The sequence below is a fragment of the Marmota flaviventris genome, chromosome 16 (genome assembly GCF_047511675.1).
Source record: "Marmota flaviventris isolate mMarFla1 chromosome 16, mMarFla1.hap1, whole genome shotgun sequence".
Taxonomy (NCBI): Eukaryota; Metazoa; Chordata; class Mammalia; order Rodentia; family Sciuridae; genus Marmota; species Marmota flaviventris.
Window position 1 is genome coordinate 23,325,159 of NC_092513.1, and position 13,392 is coordinate 23,338,550.

At 33.8% G+C, this 13,392-nt stretch overlaps 1 protein-coding gene across 2 annotated transcripts in view; it reads right to left on the minus strand.

Annotated features, from left to right (window-relative positions):
* Smad4 (SMAD family member 4) overlaps window positions 1-13,392 on the minus strand; it is a 54,215-nt gene that overhangs the window by 23,565 nt on the left and 17,258 nt on the right. For both annotated transcript variants that reach the window (XR_011704797.1, XM_027949035.2), the window contains exons 5-8: window positions 10,579-10,791; window positions 6,438-6,557; window positions 6,228-6,344; window positions 4,804-4,854 (exon numbers count right to left, since the gene is read on the minus strand). Coding sequence is in view for 1 of the 2 variants with exons in the window: in XM_027949035.2 (XP_027804836.1) it covers window positions 4,804-4,854; window positions 6,228-6,344; window positions 6,438-6,557; window positions 10,579-10,791 (501 nt within the window). In the remaining variant the exon portion in view is untranslated. The remainder of the gene's footprint in view (window positions 1-4,803; window positions 4,855-6,227; window positions 6,345-6,437; window positions 6,558-10,578; window positions 10,792-13,392) is intronic.

Below are 13,392 nucleotides of genomic sequence, written 5' to 3' on the forward strand. Positions count from 1 at the left end.
TTTTAACAAGTAAATGTTGTTCAATTATAATGGAAAGTATGTTTCCAAGATATTATCTCTAATATATGAATAAAAATAAAGTCATTCAAGACAAAGTTCAAAATCTGAATACCTAAGAATCACGTTATGAATTATTCCTTTTATTATTCATATCTGAATTAAATGCCCTGTGAGAATCTTATGAATATATAAGGTGCTCTCTGGAATGGTGGATTGCTCTAAAGTGCCAAAACATATCTGAATTTGTCAAGTTAAGGGTTTCAAATCCATTTGCGAATTTGAACACATCCAACCTGAAAGACACTGAAGAAACATTTTACTTTAAATTGCAATCAATATGATGAATATATCTCAACTGAGGCAGGAGGATTGTGAGTTCACAGCCAGCCTCAGCAACTTATCGAGGCACTTAGCAACTCATCAAGGCACTTAGCAACTCAGCCAGACCGGGTTTCTAAATAAAATATTAAAAAAGGGCTGGGAATGTGGCTCAGTGGTTCAGACCCCTAGGTTCAATCCTCAGTACCAAAAAAGAAAAATAAAAGATATGGAGTGATTAACCTTTTCCAAATATGTAATTTTTATTTCTTTTCTGTTTGTTCACTAAATGAGGACAGAAGACATGTAAACTAGTACTTAGCATTATTAGAAAGCACTAGGTAGCAGGGGACAAAGGATTAGTATTCTCAACAGTGGTGTGCTTGAGCTACATTTAGGAGGGCAGTTCTACAGAGAAGTCTATATGGAGAGAAACTGGAGCTTCCTGCCAATGATAACACAAACTAGACAGGTATGGTGGTAAATCACCCTAAAAAGGAAACTTCCAGCCCCTAAAAAGCCTTCAGATGGTGACAACAACTTTATTGCAACTTCATAAGACTTCAAACCGGAAGTACTCAGCTAAACAAACTAATGTAACAAATTTCTATAACTGTTTTAACTTCTCAAGTTTGGGTATTATTTGGTATAATTTGTTGCACTGCAAAATATAGTACTATAGAACATATAATACATATGCAAAACATAACATATACACTAAAAAGGTAGAGAGGAATGATATACCCTGCAAAATTAGGTAAGTAGTGCAAGATGTTTAAAGTATGAAGAGAAAGAGCTAGAGAAGTATGCAGGGACCAGACCAGAAACTCTCCTCTGCTTTGCTAAGGAATGTGGACTTTAATCCTATGGCCAAGCAATGAATAGGTAATAAACTGCTACTCAATACTTTTAAAATTTGAATATAGTTATGTTATTTCTCTTGAGCATTACTTGGTAAGGAGGAGGGTACCAAGACTGAAAGCTCTCCTATCAGAGAGACCAGCATGAATATTCTTTCTAAAAGTATAAGAAGAGACATCAAGAGTCACAGTTATGAAGTAAAATTCCTTGGGGACCCATTAGTATCCATAGCCAAAGACCATCTATCTCAGTTCTAACCTGCTGACTTCATTAAAATGTATATACATTCAATCCCCAGTACTGCAATAAATAAATAAATAGTCAGTATATGCAGAGCTAATCTCCTCCTACAACTAGCAGGACAGAGATGGCTCAGGTTTAAGTCACTTCCTTAGTCTACTGAAAGACAAAGGCAACAAATACCAATGCAAATTGCTATGGATTCATATCCTCCTCTAGTAAATGCTATTCCCTAAATACCAGAGATGGTATGGCCTAAACATTATAAGAACAAAGTCAACCTATCAAAAGGTCAAAGGAAGGGGCTAAGGTTGTGGCAGTAGCGTGCTCACCTAGCACATGCAAGGCCCTGAGTTCAACAAGTAAACAAAATAAAGGTATTGTGTCCAACTACAACTAAAAAACAAATATTTTTTAAAAAAATCAATCTGCAATGGAGTCTATATCACTAGCTAAATACTACTACCACTACTCCCACTCCACTATTCCATCCAGGGTAGGTTCTTCTCTAGATCCCCGACTATCCATGTTCCCGGAGACCATCTCCCACTAAGCTACTGAGTCTCCAAAGGTGGTAAGAACCACTACTGATTTTTAATGATGCTACCTCAGTGCCAGCAAAACTTTTCATTCTTAAGGCTCAACATTTTCTCCTTACCATTATATACTTCCTTTACACAAAAATTAAGATTGTGAAAAAATGATCCAATTTATATAATTTCAAAAACCAGTAAAACCAAACTGCTAAACTAGGTTGTTTAGGGATGCTTCTTCTTCTTCCTCTTTTTTTTTTTGGTACTGAAGATTGAACAAAAGAGCACTAAGGTATATAACTCCAGTCCTTTTTAGTTTTTGAGACAGGTTCTAAATTGCTGAGGCTGACCTTGAACTTCCAATCCTCCTGCCTCAGCCTCCTGAATTACAGGCATATACCACTGTGCCCAATAAGCACACATTTATTACTTTAAAGGAGCAAAAAGAAAAAAATGATATGCATAAAAAGCAGAATAGTGGTTACCTCTAGGGAGAAGAGAGGAAAAATTTTCAAAATGTAGATAGGAGGGTTTCTGGGGTACTACAGTATTTTAGTTCTCAATCTGGGCAGCGGTTATGTAGGTGTTGGCTTTAATATCATTCATTAGATGATATGCTAATGTTATGTTCTTTTCTATATATTACATTTCTCCAAAAACTGCTAAAGAAAAAGCAAGGCCACTTGATCCACAAAAAACGTTTAAAGTCATAACAAATATACCATAACACATACAGAGAATATCTATTAAAGAAGATAATTAAACTAGTATATACATAAAGTTTAAAAACTGGTTTTGGCCAGGCACAGTGGCTAACACTTGTAATTCCAGCTACTCAGGAGGCTGAAGCAGGAAGACTGCCAAATTCAAGGCCAGCCTTGGCAACTTGGTGAGACCCTGCCTCAAAATAAAAAATAAAAAGGTCTGAGGATATAGCTCAGTAGAAGAGCACACCTGGATTCAATCCCAAAAGCCACAAAAAAAAAAAAAAAAAAAAAATCTTTCTGTCCCACCACCATCTCCTAACGAAAATAAATATTATTTACCTCATTAATCATTAAGCATCGATTTAACCAGTTAAATTTACTGCTAGTGAGCATGGTTAAACTAATTCTCATAATCTTGATGTTGTCACTATAAAGCAATTTGACCTTTGGTCCAGAAATTATTAATTTCTTAAACAAGGATAGTCATAAACAAAAAAATCTTCCCTTCAATTATTTTTAAACAGCTGAAAAAAATGGAATCAGCAAACATAATCAGCAACAGCACACTATTTACACAAATAAAAGTATGTAGAACTACATGAACTATAAGTTATCCTTTAAATTAATCATTTTGGTCACTGTGGTTATACATTTTTAGAATCTTTATTGGAAATCTATACAGTTGTCCTCCAGTATCCATGAGGGATTGTTTCCAGGGTCCTTTGTAGATATCAAAATCTGCAATGCTCAAGTCCCTTATATCATCTTCCTGTATACTTTAAGTCATCATGTGTAGGTTATATGCAAACACTATGCCCTTTTATATAAGGGACTTGAACATCTGCAGAGTTGACATCTGAGGGGCATTTTGGAACCAACCTCCTACAAATACAAAGACACAACAGCATTCTCATCTTTTTAAACTAAGAAAAATCATTATGAAGGGATGAAGGGGGAGGGGACACAAAATCCCGTGTTTGCATTATAGGGGAACTTCAATATTTATTTTATTACTTTGTTTTATTCTATGATTGAAAAAAAATCATGGATAGGAAAGGCAGCAGAACACAACAGACACTAGTATGGCAATATGTAAATCAATGGATGTGTAACTGATGTGATTCTGCAATCTGTATATGGGGTAAAAATGGGAGCTCATAACCCACTTGAATCAAAGTGTGAAATATGATATATCAAGAGCTATGTAATGTTTTGAACAGCCAACAATAAAAAATTAAAAAAAAAAAAAAAGAAAAAAAATCATGTACAAGCTCAATTAAAGAAAGCTACTTAGCTACTTAGTCTTCTGAACATAATTTAATCATATAGTTTCTAAATTCCAGTTAAGGAAAGATTCTTGAAATCTTTCTTCTAAGACAAAATACAATGAATTATTTTTCTTTTCAGCATCTATTTAAGATTCTTTCTGCCTTTTAAAGCTACAGTTTTACAGTGGTTCTATTTCAAAACCTAGCTTTATTCTACTGTATATTTATGTATCCAATGCTGAAACCAGCACTTCTATACTTTATATTTTAGTTGCAAACAGAATTCTTCTCTTTTCTTTTCCCTACCTTTTTTTCTGGTAGTGGGGGTGGGGGAGGTACTCGGGATTGAACTCAGGCATTCAACCACTGAGCCACATCCCCAGCCCTATTTCGTATTTTATTTAGAGATAGGGTCTCACTGAGTTGTTTATCACCTCGCCATTGCTGAGGCTGGCTTTGAACTCGTAATCCTCCTGTTTCAGCCTCCTGAGCCACCGGGATTAGAGGCATAAGCCACTGCACCTGGTGTTGTCTTTTCTTTCCAAGACAGTTAAAATGAATCAAATATAGCTGGGCATGATAGTCCACATCTGTAATCTAGCTATTCAGGAGGCTGAGGCATAACAGGAAGATGTTGAGTTCAAGGACGCCTGGGCAAAATAGCAAGGCCCCACCTCAAGGAAGAGAAAAAAAAAATTATCAAATACAGTCTATATATGATTTTATTAGCTACTCATAAATACTTAACTCACATAATGAGTATTACACTTGTCTGAAAAGCTAACTTACCTGGTAATTACGGTAACACCTGTATGTGTATTCCAATTACCACAATGGAAATCTAAACAGAGGGAATCAATTTTGAAACACACTTACCAGGATGATTGGAAATGGGAGGCTGGAATGCAAGCTCATTGTGAACTGGCCCTAAAGAAAAGACAATAAAAATCCCATTTTTATTTATTAAAAGTTTCCCAATGCTAAAACTTTTAATAAATCTTACTATTACCTTATGATTTGTTAAAATCAAGCTTAAACAATTTCTAAAACTTAAAAGCTTAGATTAGATTACTTTATAATTATAAGCAAATACTTCTGAATTACTTTTGTGGATATTTAATAACTAACACTTTAGTGCTATCTGCCAAATGCTGTTAAGCAATCTACAAATAGTTTTATAAGCAATTTGCAAATAATTTTTCATGCAGTATTTAATGCAGATTATAAATGAATTATTCATGTAACATGTAATATAGAATAATTTATAAGAAAATACATAGTAATAATTTAAATCATTAAAACTATTCTAAAAACAAGACTATATTTATTAAGGATATTTATATAATGGAATAGTAGCTAACAACTGCAAAAAAACACAGGTGAATTATTACATTTTCTTACAACACTATTGAGTACCCTTAAGGCTTAATGAGGTTAAATAAGTTGCCAATGATCATACAGCATAACCCAGCACTCTTAAACACTATGCTGATCCAGGCAGCCATTAAAACTATATTATTTTAAGACATGGAAAAACAGTAATATAATTGGGAAAAAAGCAAATTATAACAATATACATATAATGTGACCAACCCTTCAATTTACATATACCCATTTATATGACTGGAAGAAAAATAACAAAATATCAGAAGCAGAGATCTCTAGGTAGTAGGATTTTAGGTTATTTTAATTTTGTTACTTATACCTTTTGGTATTTTAGAGGTTTTCTTTGGTACTACTAATCTTTAAGTAAGAGGAAAGAGATTTTATATATATGGAAGATTTATACTCCTAGTTTTAGTAAGCCACATGTAAGATGTTCCTATTCTGACTGAAACCATAGGCTATCTGTAGGGTACCCCTCCCAATCATGCCTGCACAGAATATTGACAGATTATAAACATCTAAGTATCTATGGCACTGAATACTATGGCAAGGGACTGTTGAGAATGTAGCACTCAAGATGTTTCAATACACTATGGGTGGATATACAACATACACATGAGGTTTAAGGAGAAACAGAAAGCAAACAAATGAATGGAATCAATGTGGTGTTGTGTTAATGAAACATCAGCAACAGAGAAATGCATATTTAGTATACATCATTCTAAAACAAAGTATGGTAACTACAAAAAAAACCCTACTTAATAAAAATGCTAAAAAAAGTAATGAAAGCACTAATTATTTAATGAAATTAAATTGTAGGATAAATAAAAGATGTAATAACATTAAAAAAATAAATAAACTGAAAGCAAAGTCCTACAAAATAAAAAGTCCTTACAACAAAAACAAGAGCTTACAGTAATGTCCGGGATGGGGCGGCATAGGCGGGTGGTGCTGAAGATGGCCGTTTTGGTGGTGAGGCAAATTAGGTGTGTATGGAGCAGTCCTACTTCCAGTCCAGGTGGTAGTGCTGTCTAAAAATTAAGGCCCACATGGATTAATTTGCTTTTATAAAGGCTGCCTATTTTTCTCAACTGTTTAAAAGATTTTAAAAAGCATGTACATACTATGATGGTAAGTAGCTGGCTGACCAGTAAATCCATTCTGCTGCTGTCCTGGCTGAGGCCCTGAAGCTATTTGCAACAGTCCTTCACTATGACTACCTGCCAGAATACTGGCAGGCTGACCTAGAGAAACAAGAAGAAATTAACATGGTACACGTACAGATGCAATCCTATGATTTTATACAATTAATGAAGGACCAATTGTATCTGATAATCCACAACTATAAAGATGAGTTCCAAAAGTGGAACTCACCCATTGCCTATCAAATAAATAAATAAATAAGCTAAAGTCAGGTTTAAAGGCAATCCTTAATTTTAAGAAGTTCAAAATTATTTCATCTGATACTGTCTGACTAATTTTAATGGCCGATTTCTTCACAAATATTCTTCAAATGCTAGCCAAATCCTACTACTTGTCTACACTACCATAATAAGTTAAGAAACACATCAGTTAGCCACATCACCCAACTCTCTCTGGATATTTTTTAATTAGGACCTCTAAAACCCAGGTTCAAGAAAATGTTGAAATCTAAAAGTTAATTATTATCAGCACTAGTACTGGTAATGGCAGAAGGCTAGAGTTTGATAAAAGAAAAGCAGAGCAGACAAATATTTTAAATGGGATGCAATGAGGAAAGTGAAGAAGTTAAAAATATCTAACTCTACTGTGCAATCAAGTCAATATAGTATTTGGTTACAAAACAAAACAAAAACCCTATCCATCTACTTTGAAATTTTTCCATGTGCTTTTAAAAACCAAGAATTATGCATTTTCACAAATACCATCATAATTCCCATATTTATATGAAAGTAGATGCCCTCTCTCAACGCATCATACCAGGAAAATTAAAGCTTCCCTTGGTTTTTATTCTACTCAAAACATTCTATGACATTGTTTACTGTCTGGCATTTTTAAGGCTTTTTCCCCCACCTTAGGTGGAAAAGATTATTTCTTAAAGTATTAATTTTAAGCACTAACAAAGGTACCAAAATTAATTTTAAGGCAATTGTTTATCCTATTTAGAAAGCTTTGAAATTCCCTATGTTATTTGTGACTGGATCACCTCACTCTTCTCATTTAGATGGAAATGTAATCAAATGGAAGAGAGTAAATGTCAACATTACTCAAAGTATCAAGAAAAAAAGGCATATTTTCCTCCTCTCTACATATCACATTTTTATAAAGCTAAGAACTATAAAATCAAATGCTAAAGAAAATGTTTCGATAACCCTCAACCTGTTTATTTTTAAAGATGTTCCTAAATCATCCCAAAAAATTATCTTAAGTTTTCTTTAAAGGTCAGTTATGTTTTTGCTCTTGGTTTTAACACCTGTACAGACTATGTGCTCTTAGTTAACTTACAAAAACTGTCACTAAACTGGAGAAATTAAATTATTTTCATTAGAAGTATCTAAAAAGAAACTCTGAAGATTCAAGTGCCAAACTAAACAAATTATAAAGTGACAAACTACAGTCATCTGTATTGAATATTTATATTACATAGTTCCAAGTGCATCAGATAAACAACATAATGAATATAATGAAATTGGCTCATATAAAATAGCCTCAAATTCCTCTATTTTAGCCAGTTTCTTTTCTGTAATTCTATCAATATATTTTTTGTGATGTTAGGAAACACTGACTACAGTAGTTACTATTTAATAACAAAAATTTACTCCCAAAATACAAAATTAGATGCATTTCACTCATAACACTTTTTCTGGTCTTCAAATAAGACGCAACCACAAGGAGCAAAACAGTTGAAATGAAGTCACTTTAGTAAGCATTAACAAAGGTACCAAAATTTAATCTCCAGGTTATATAAACAGAGATAGACAGCTGTGCTCTAACACTAATCTATGGTCAAGCAGCTGTCATGTATCTCCTTTTGTTCTCCATTTGTTTGTCAACCATACTCACAAATTGGTAACTAAAAAGTAGACAGTTATCTGTGATTAAAGGTCTAAGTTTTAAAATGAATCCATATAGCCTTCTTAAAAACACTATCCAACCAGGTGCAGTGGCGCTGCCTATAATCCCAGTGGTTCAGGAGGCTGAGGCAGGAAGATCACAAGTTCAAAGCCAGCCTCAGCAAAAGTGACGTACTACACAAAGCAACTCAGTGAAACCCTGTCTCTAAATAAAATACAACATAGGGCTGAGGACGTAGCTCAGTAGTCGAGTGCCCCTGAGTTCAATCCCCAGTATCCTAGTACCACCCCCCCCCCCAAAAAAAATATCCACAGTGAGATTTTCACATCTTGTGTAGCAAAACAAAAGATATTGCTTTGATATCACGAAATAGATTAAAGAGAAATGTTGGTATACTTTACTTGAAAACTCACATAGATACCAATCTCCCATTTATTCCAAAGATCAAATTTCAATGTTGACTCTGACCTGATATTAAACAGAATAATAGCCCCTTTGATAGCAACTAACAAAGTTACCAGTCTAAATCTATCAAATATCTACTGCTCATGTAGGCTTAAACACAATCCCCTTAGTATCCAGGTACAATTAACACCATACAGATACCAAGACAATGTTCTGTAATTCATTTTAAAAAAATATTTTTAAAAAAGCTGTTTCACTTTCTAAGCAGCAAACCGTTCAACCTTTGGTGATATGAAACTAAATAGCAATACTAAAAGAACAAGGTCATATTATCTTAGGCCTCCAAAAAATCTAAGCCTTGGCTGGGGATGTAACACAACAGTAGAGCACTTGCTAATTCTCAAGGCCCTGGGTTCAATCTCCAGCACCTCAAAAGATAAAAGAAAAAGGAAAATCTGAACTTAATACCCCTCTGCCTCCTACAATATGGCAGAGAAGGTAACAACGCTATCATGGGAAAACTCCATTTGAAAGACTTATTTTTTAAAAAAAGTAGTAGTCATTATAAGATATTAGGGAAAAAGAGGTGTAGAATTTAGCTTTACATTGAAATTAACTAAAATAGGGGCTGGGGCTGGGGCAGAGCAGTAATGCACTTGCCTGGCAAGTGTGAGGCGCTGGGTTCAATCCTCAGCACTGCATATAAATAAGTAAAAATAAAGGTCTATCAACAACAACAACAAAAAAATTTTTTTAAATTGACTAAAATAATGTCTATCTGGTGGCATATATGTTATAAAAAAGTTTGTCAAGATCCCTTTTTCAGGCTGGGGCTGTATCTCAGTGGCAGAGCACTTGCCAACATGTGTGAGGCACTGGGTTTAATCCTTAGCATCACCCACCCCCCACCATAAAAATAAATAAATAAATAAAGTCATGCTGTCCATCTATAACTACAAAAAAAAATTTTTTTTTAATCCTTTTTCTCTAAGTTTGTACAATGGAAAATTGAGAGGACTATTTTAAAGCAATATTCTCCCAGATAAAGCAAACTAAAAACACTGGACTAAAGAAAGATTGCAATTCCTTAATAAGACCTTCATAAATACCTTGGTTCAAAACTACTTGTTAACTACTTAAATATTTCTCTAAAATCCATGAGGAGAACTGGGCGTAGTGGTGCACACCTATAATCCCAGCAGCCTGGGAGGCTGAGGCAGGAAAATCATAAGTTCAAAGCCAGCCACATCGAGGCACTAAGCAACTCAGTGAGACCCCGTCTCCAAATAAAATACAAAATAGGGCTGGAATGTGGCTCAGTGGTTGAGTATCTCCGAGTTCAATCCCCAGTACTAAAATAAATATATAAATAATATATAATAAGTATCTGGAAAACTTAAGATACTTCTTACTCTTGCATATATTAGTAAATAAAAGACAAATTCGATCATTAATATAAATGTGTGTCATAATCAAATCCATCAGTCAACTTCCAAATGATTTTATATATATATATGTCAATATAAAAACCTTTAAATAAATTATAAACACTGTTTTTTCCAGGACCAACTAAAACACATGTCCAATATTTTTTTATCTAGGGGCAGGAGAGTGTGTCTGGCTCTGTGGTGTATAATGCTTGCCTAGCCGGTACCAGGCCATGGATTTGATTCCTAAGTCCACCTATGAGAGATACCACAGTACTTTTAACTTTTACTTACTTGGGGTTTTCCTCTAAGTGACAACGTATAAATATTCATTGGTTAGGAAGTCAACTTGCTGACTACATCAGATTATATAACTTACTTGTGGAAGCCACAGGAATGTTGGGAAAGTTGGTGGTGCTGGTAGCATTTGACTCAGATGGGGCTAAAAGAGCTGGGGTACTGTATGTCTCCGTCGAAGCACGATTACTTGGTGGATGCTGGATGGTTTGAATTGAATGTCCTTCTGTGGATAATGATGGCTGTCCCTCAAAGTCATGAACATATTCATCCTTCACCAACATACTTGGTGGAGCTATGCAGAAAATTAAATATTTTTTAATTTTGCAAGCTTCTATTCCCAGGGGGAGAAACATATTTGCAAATAATATGACAACCCTAAAATCAACTATTCTATAAATATTCTATCTTTCAATCTTTGAAAAAATCTATCCCATATAAACACCAATTAGTTATATGACTATTACTTTTTCATATTTTAAAAGCATACTACTGTATCAGCAAAAACCATTTAGAGGTATTAGGATATTAGGATCAGTTATCTTTTATCAATCTGTCTCTGACATTTGAAGCTAGACTATATTCCAACAGCCTCCACAGCAATGGTCCTAAAGAGGCAATCCTCAGTTTCTTAGTAAATCCAGAAGTAATAATCATCTAAACAAATAACATGAAGAAGGTAAAAACCAAATGCCTGGCAAAATATTTATTCAACTGAAAAGACCAATTACTTAGCTCTTTTTTAATTTCATACTGTAAAGATATGAGTGGGATCTGATAGCTTATTCAATTTCAGGATCTAGTATAAGTAGTTAAGTAGTTAAGTAACATATTTCTTAAAATTGAAATATATAAATATCCCCAGTAAGTTTAGAAACAAACAAAAATTCTTTAAAATTTCCTTCTAGAAACCCAATCCATAAAAGGAAATTTGATAAACGTGTGGTATGAAAAAACTCACTTATCAACATCTTTCACTTGTGTGGTTACAATTTAATAAGTAAACTAGAGTCTAGTTGAAAAAGCATTATCCTTTTCCATAACCAACTTACATTTAAAAAAATGCATTAACGGGCTGGGATTGTGGCTCAGGGGTAGAGCATTTGCCTCACATGCATGAGGCACTGGGTTCGATTCTCAGCACCACATAAAAATAAATAAAATAAAGGTATTGTGTCCATTTAAAAAAAATGCATTAACAAACTAAGGAATGCTTTGTTGCATTAAAAAAAAGAAGAAAAACTGAATTGTATTCATAATGTCAATTTTCTACCTAGAAACTCCGCATTTAGCTTTGGGCTACTGTTTTGGGGTTTGCTTTCTCTCTAGCAAAACCATCCCTTACTCTCTTCTGAACTACTTCAGAATGTAGTTCAATCCAGTGAACAATCAGAGCAATCAGTTATAATTCACAAAGACACTGCCCTTTCCACTAAGAATCAGCATATCTTTCCCCATCTTTCAATCTTTGGAAAAAATCTATTACACATAAATTTTCAGTTAATTATGTGACTATTTTTATTTTTACTTGAGACTACTTCAAAGCAGTAAGAATAATCCATTGTTCAAATTTCTATGTACAACGTCTTAAAAAGCATTTTAATGTATCAAAAGGAAGATGTTGGTATTTTTAAGACCCATTAATTCCACTCCAAAGTTTCTCTTTAGAAAAGTCTATGGAAATAAAAAGATAATCAAAATGATACATCATCATGTATCAGCAAAAAATTGAACGTAACCACTCACAATTAATGTTGGCAAAAGTATAAAAATAAGACAAAGAAAAAATGTGGCATAAAATGACTATTGTCCACATTTAGTCAGCCTTTTATTATACCCTTCGACAAAGTCTGCGATTTTCTTCATACAGATCCTAACATCTCTATTTAAATTCTTGGACACTTTAGCATTTTTCTTGTCATCATGATTGAGATCTTTTTGCTGATCCCGCATATAAGGACAACATTACTGATTGGAGGCTATAACCAGTCAACTTGCTACTCACTGCTCATTTTTCAGTTAACCCTGAAATGGCTTAATGGGCAATCATAACATCCCCTTAGATAGTTAGGTCTTAAACATTCTTCTTGCCTTACTAAGGTGGCTCAACTCTCCTAAGTGTAAGTTTGGAACTTCTACAGATCTATGGATTTTTTAATCAAATAACCTAAAATATATATATCGTAGGTAAAACGATAGTATCAACAAGGATAGATGTATCTGCGATATATTTTTGCCAAGAGAAAAAAAAGAAAGTTTCAAATCATTATTGTATGCTGTGGTCATATACATGTTTTAAAAATCATACACTATAAATAAAAAATCAAGGTCCAGAACAGTGAGTACAGTATGCTTTTTGTGTAAGAAAGGAGGGAAATAATACATGTATTTTTTGCATAAAGAAATCCTAGAAGGAAACACCAGAAACTAATAAAAGTGATTACCTGAGGTAGGGGGGAATGGGGGCAGGGGTGGGAGCACTTCTTTTCACTGTATACCTTTTTATAGTATTTTGATTTATGGACCATGTATTGCCTATTCAAAAAAATAAAATTAAAAAAACATATAGTATATATTTTTTAAAGTCCAGAAAAACAGACACCAAACTCTTAAGTACTTCTCTTATGGGCTAGCAGTCAATAAGTTCATTAATTGAAAAAAATATTTATTGAGCACCTATGTTCCAGGTACTATTCTAGCACTAAGGATATAGCCATAAACAAAACAAATATCCCTTACTTTATAGAGCTAACAATTTTTTGTAATATTTTTCTGTTTTTTAAATATCTAATAGCAAGCACATATTACTCCACCTCCTCCTTTCTAATACTGGGCCACATCCTTGACCTCTTCAGGCACCAGTCTCTTCTTCTAGTAAAGTGTTAGATAATCCCAT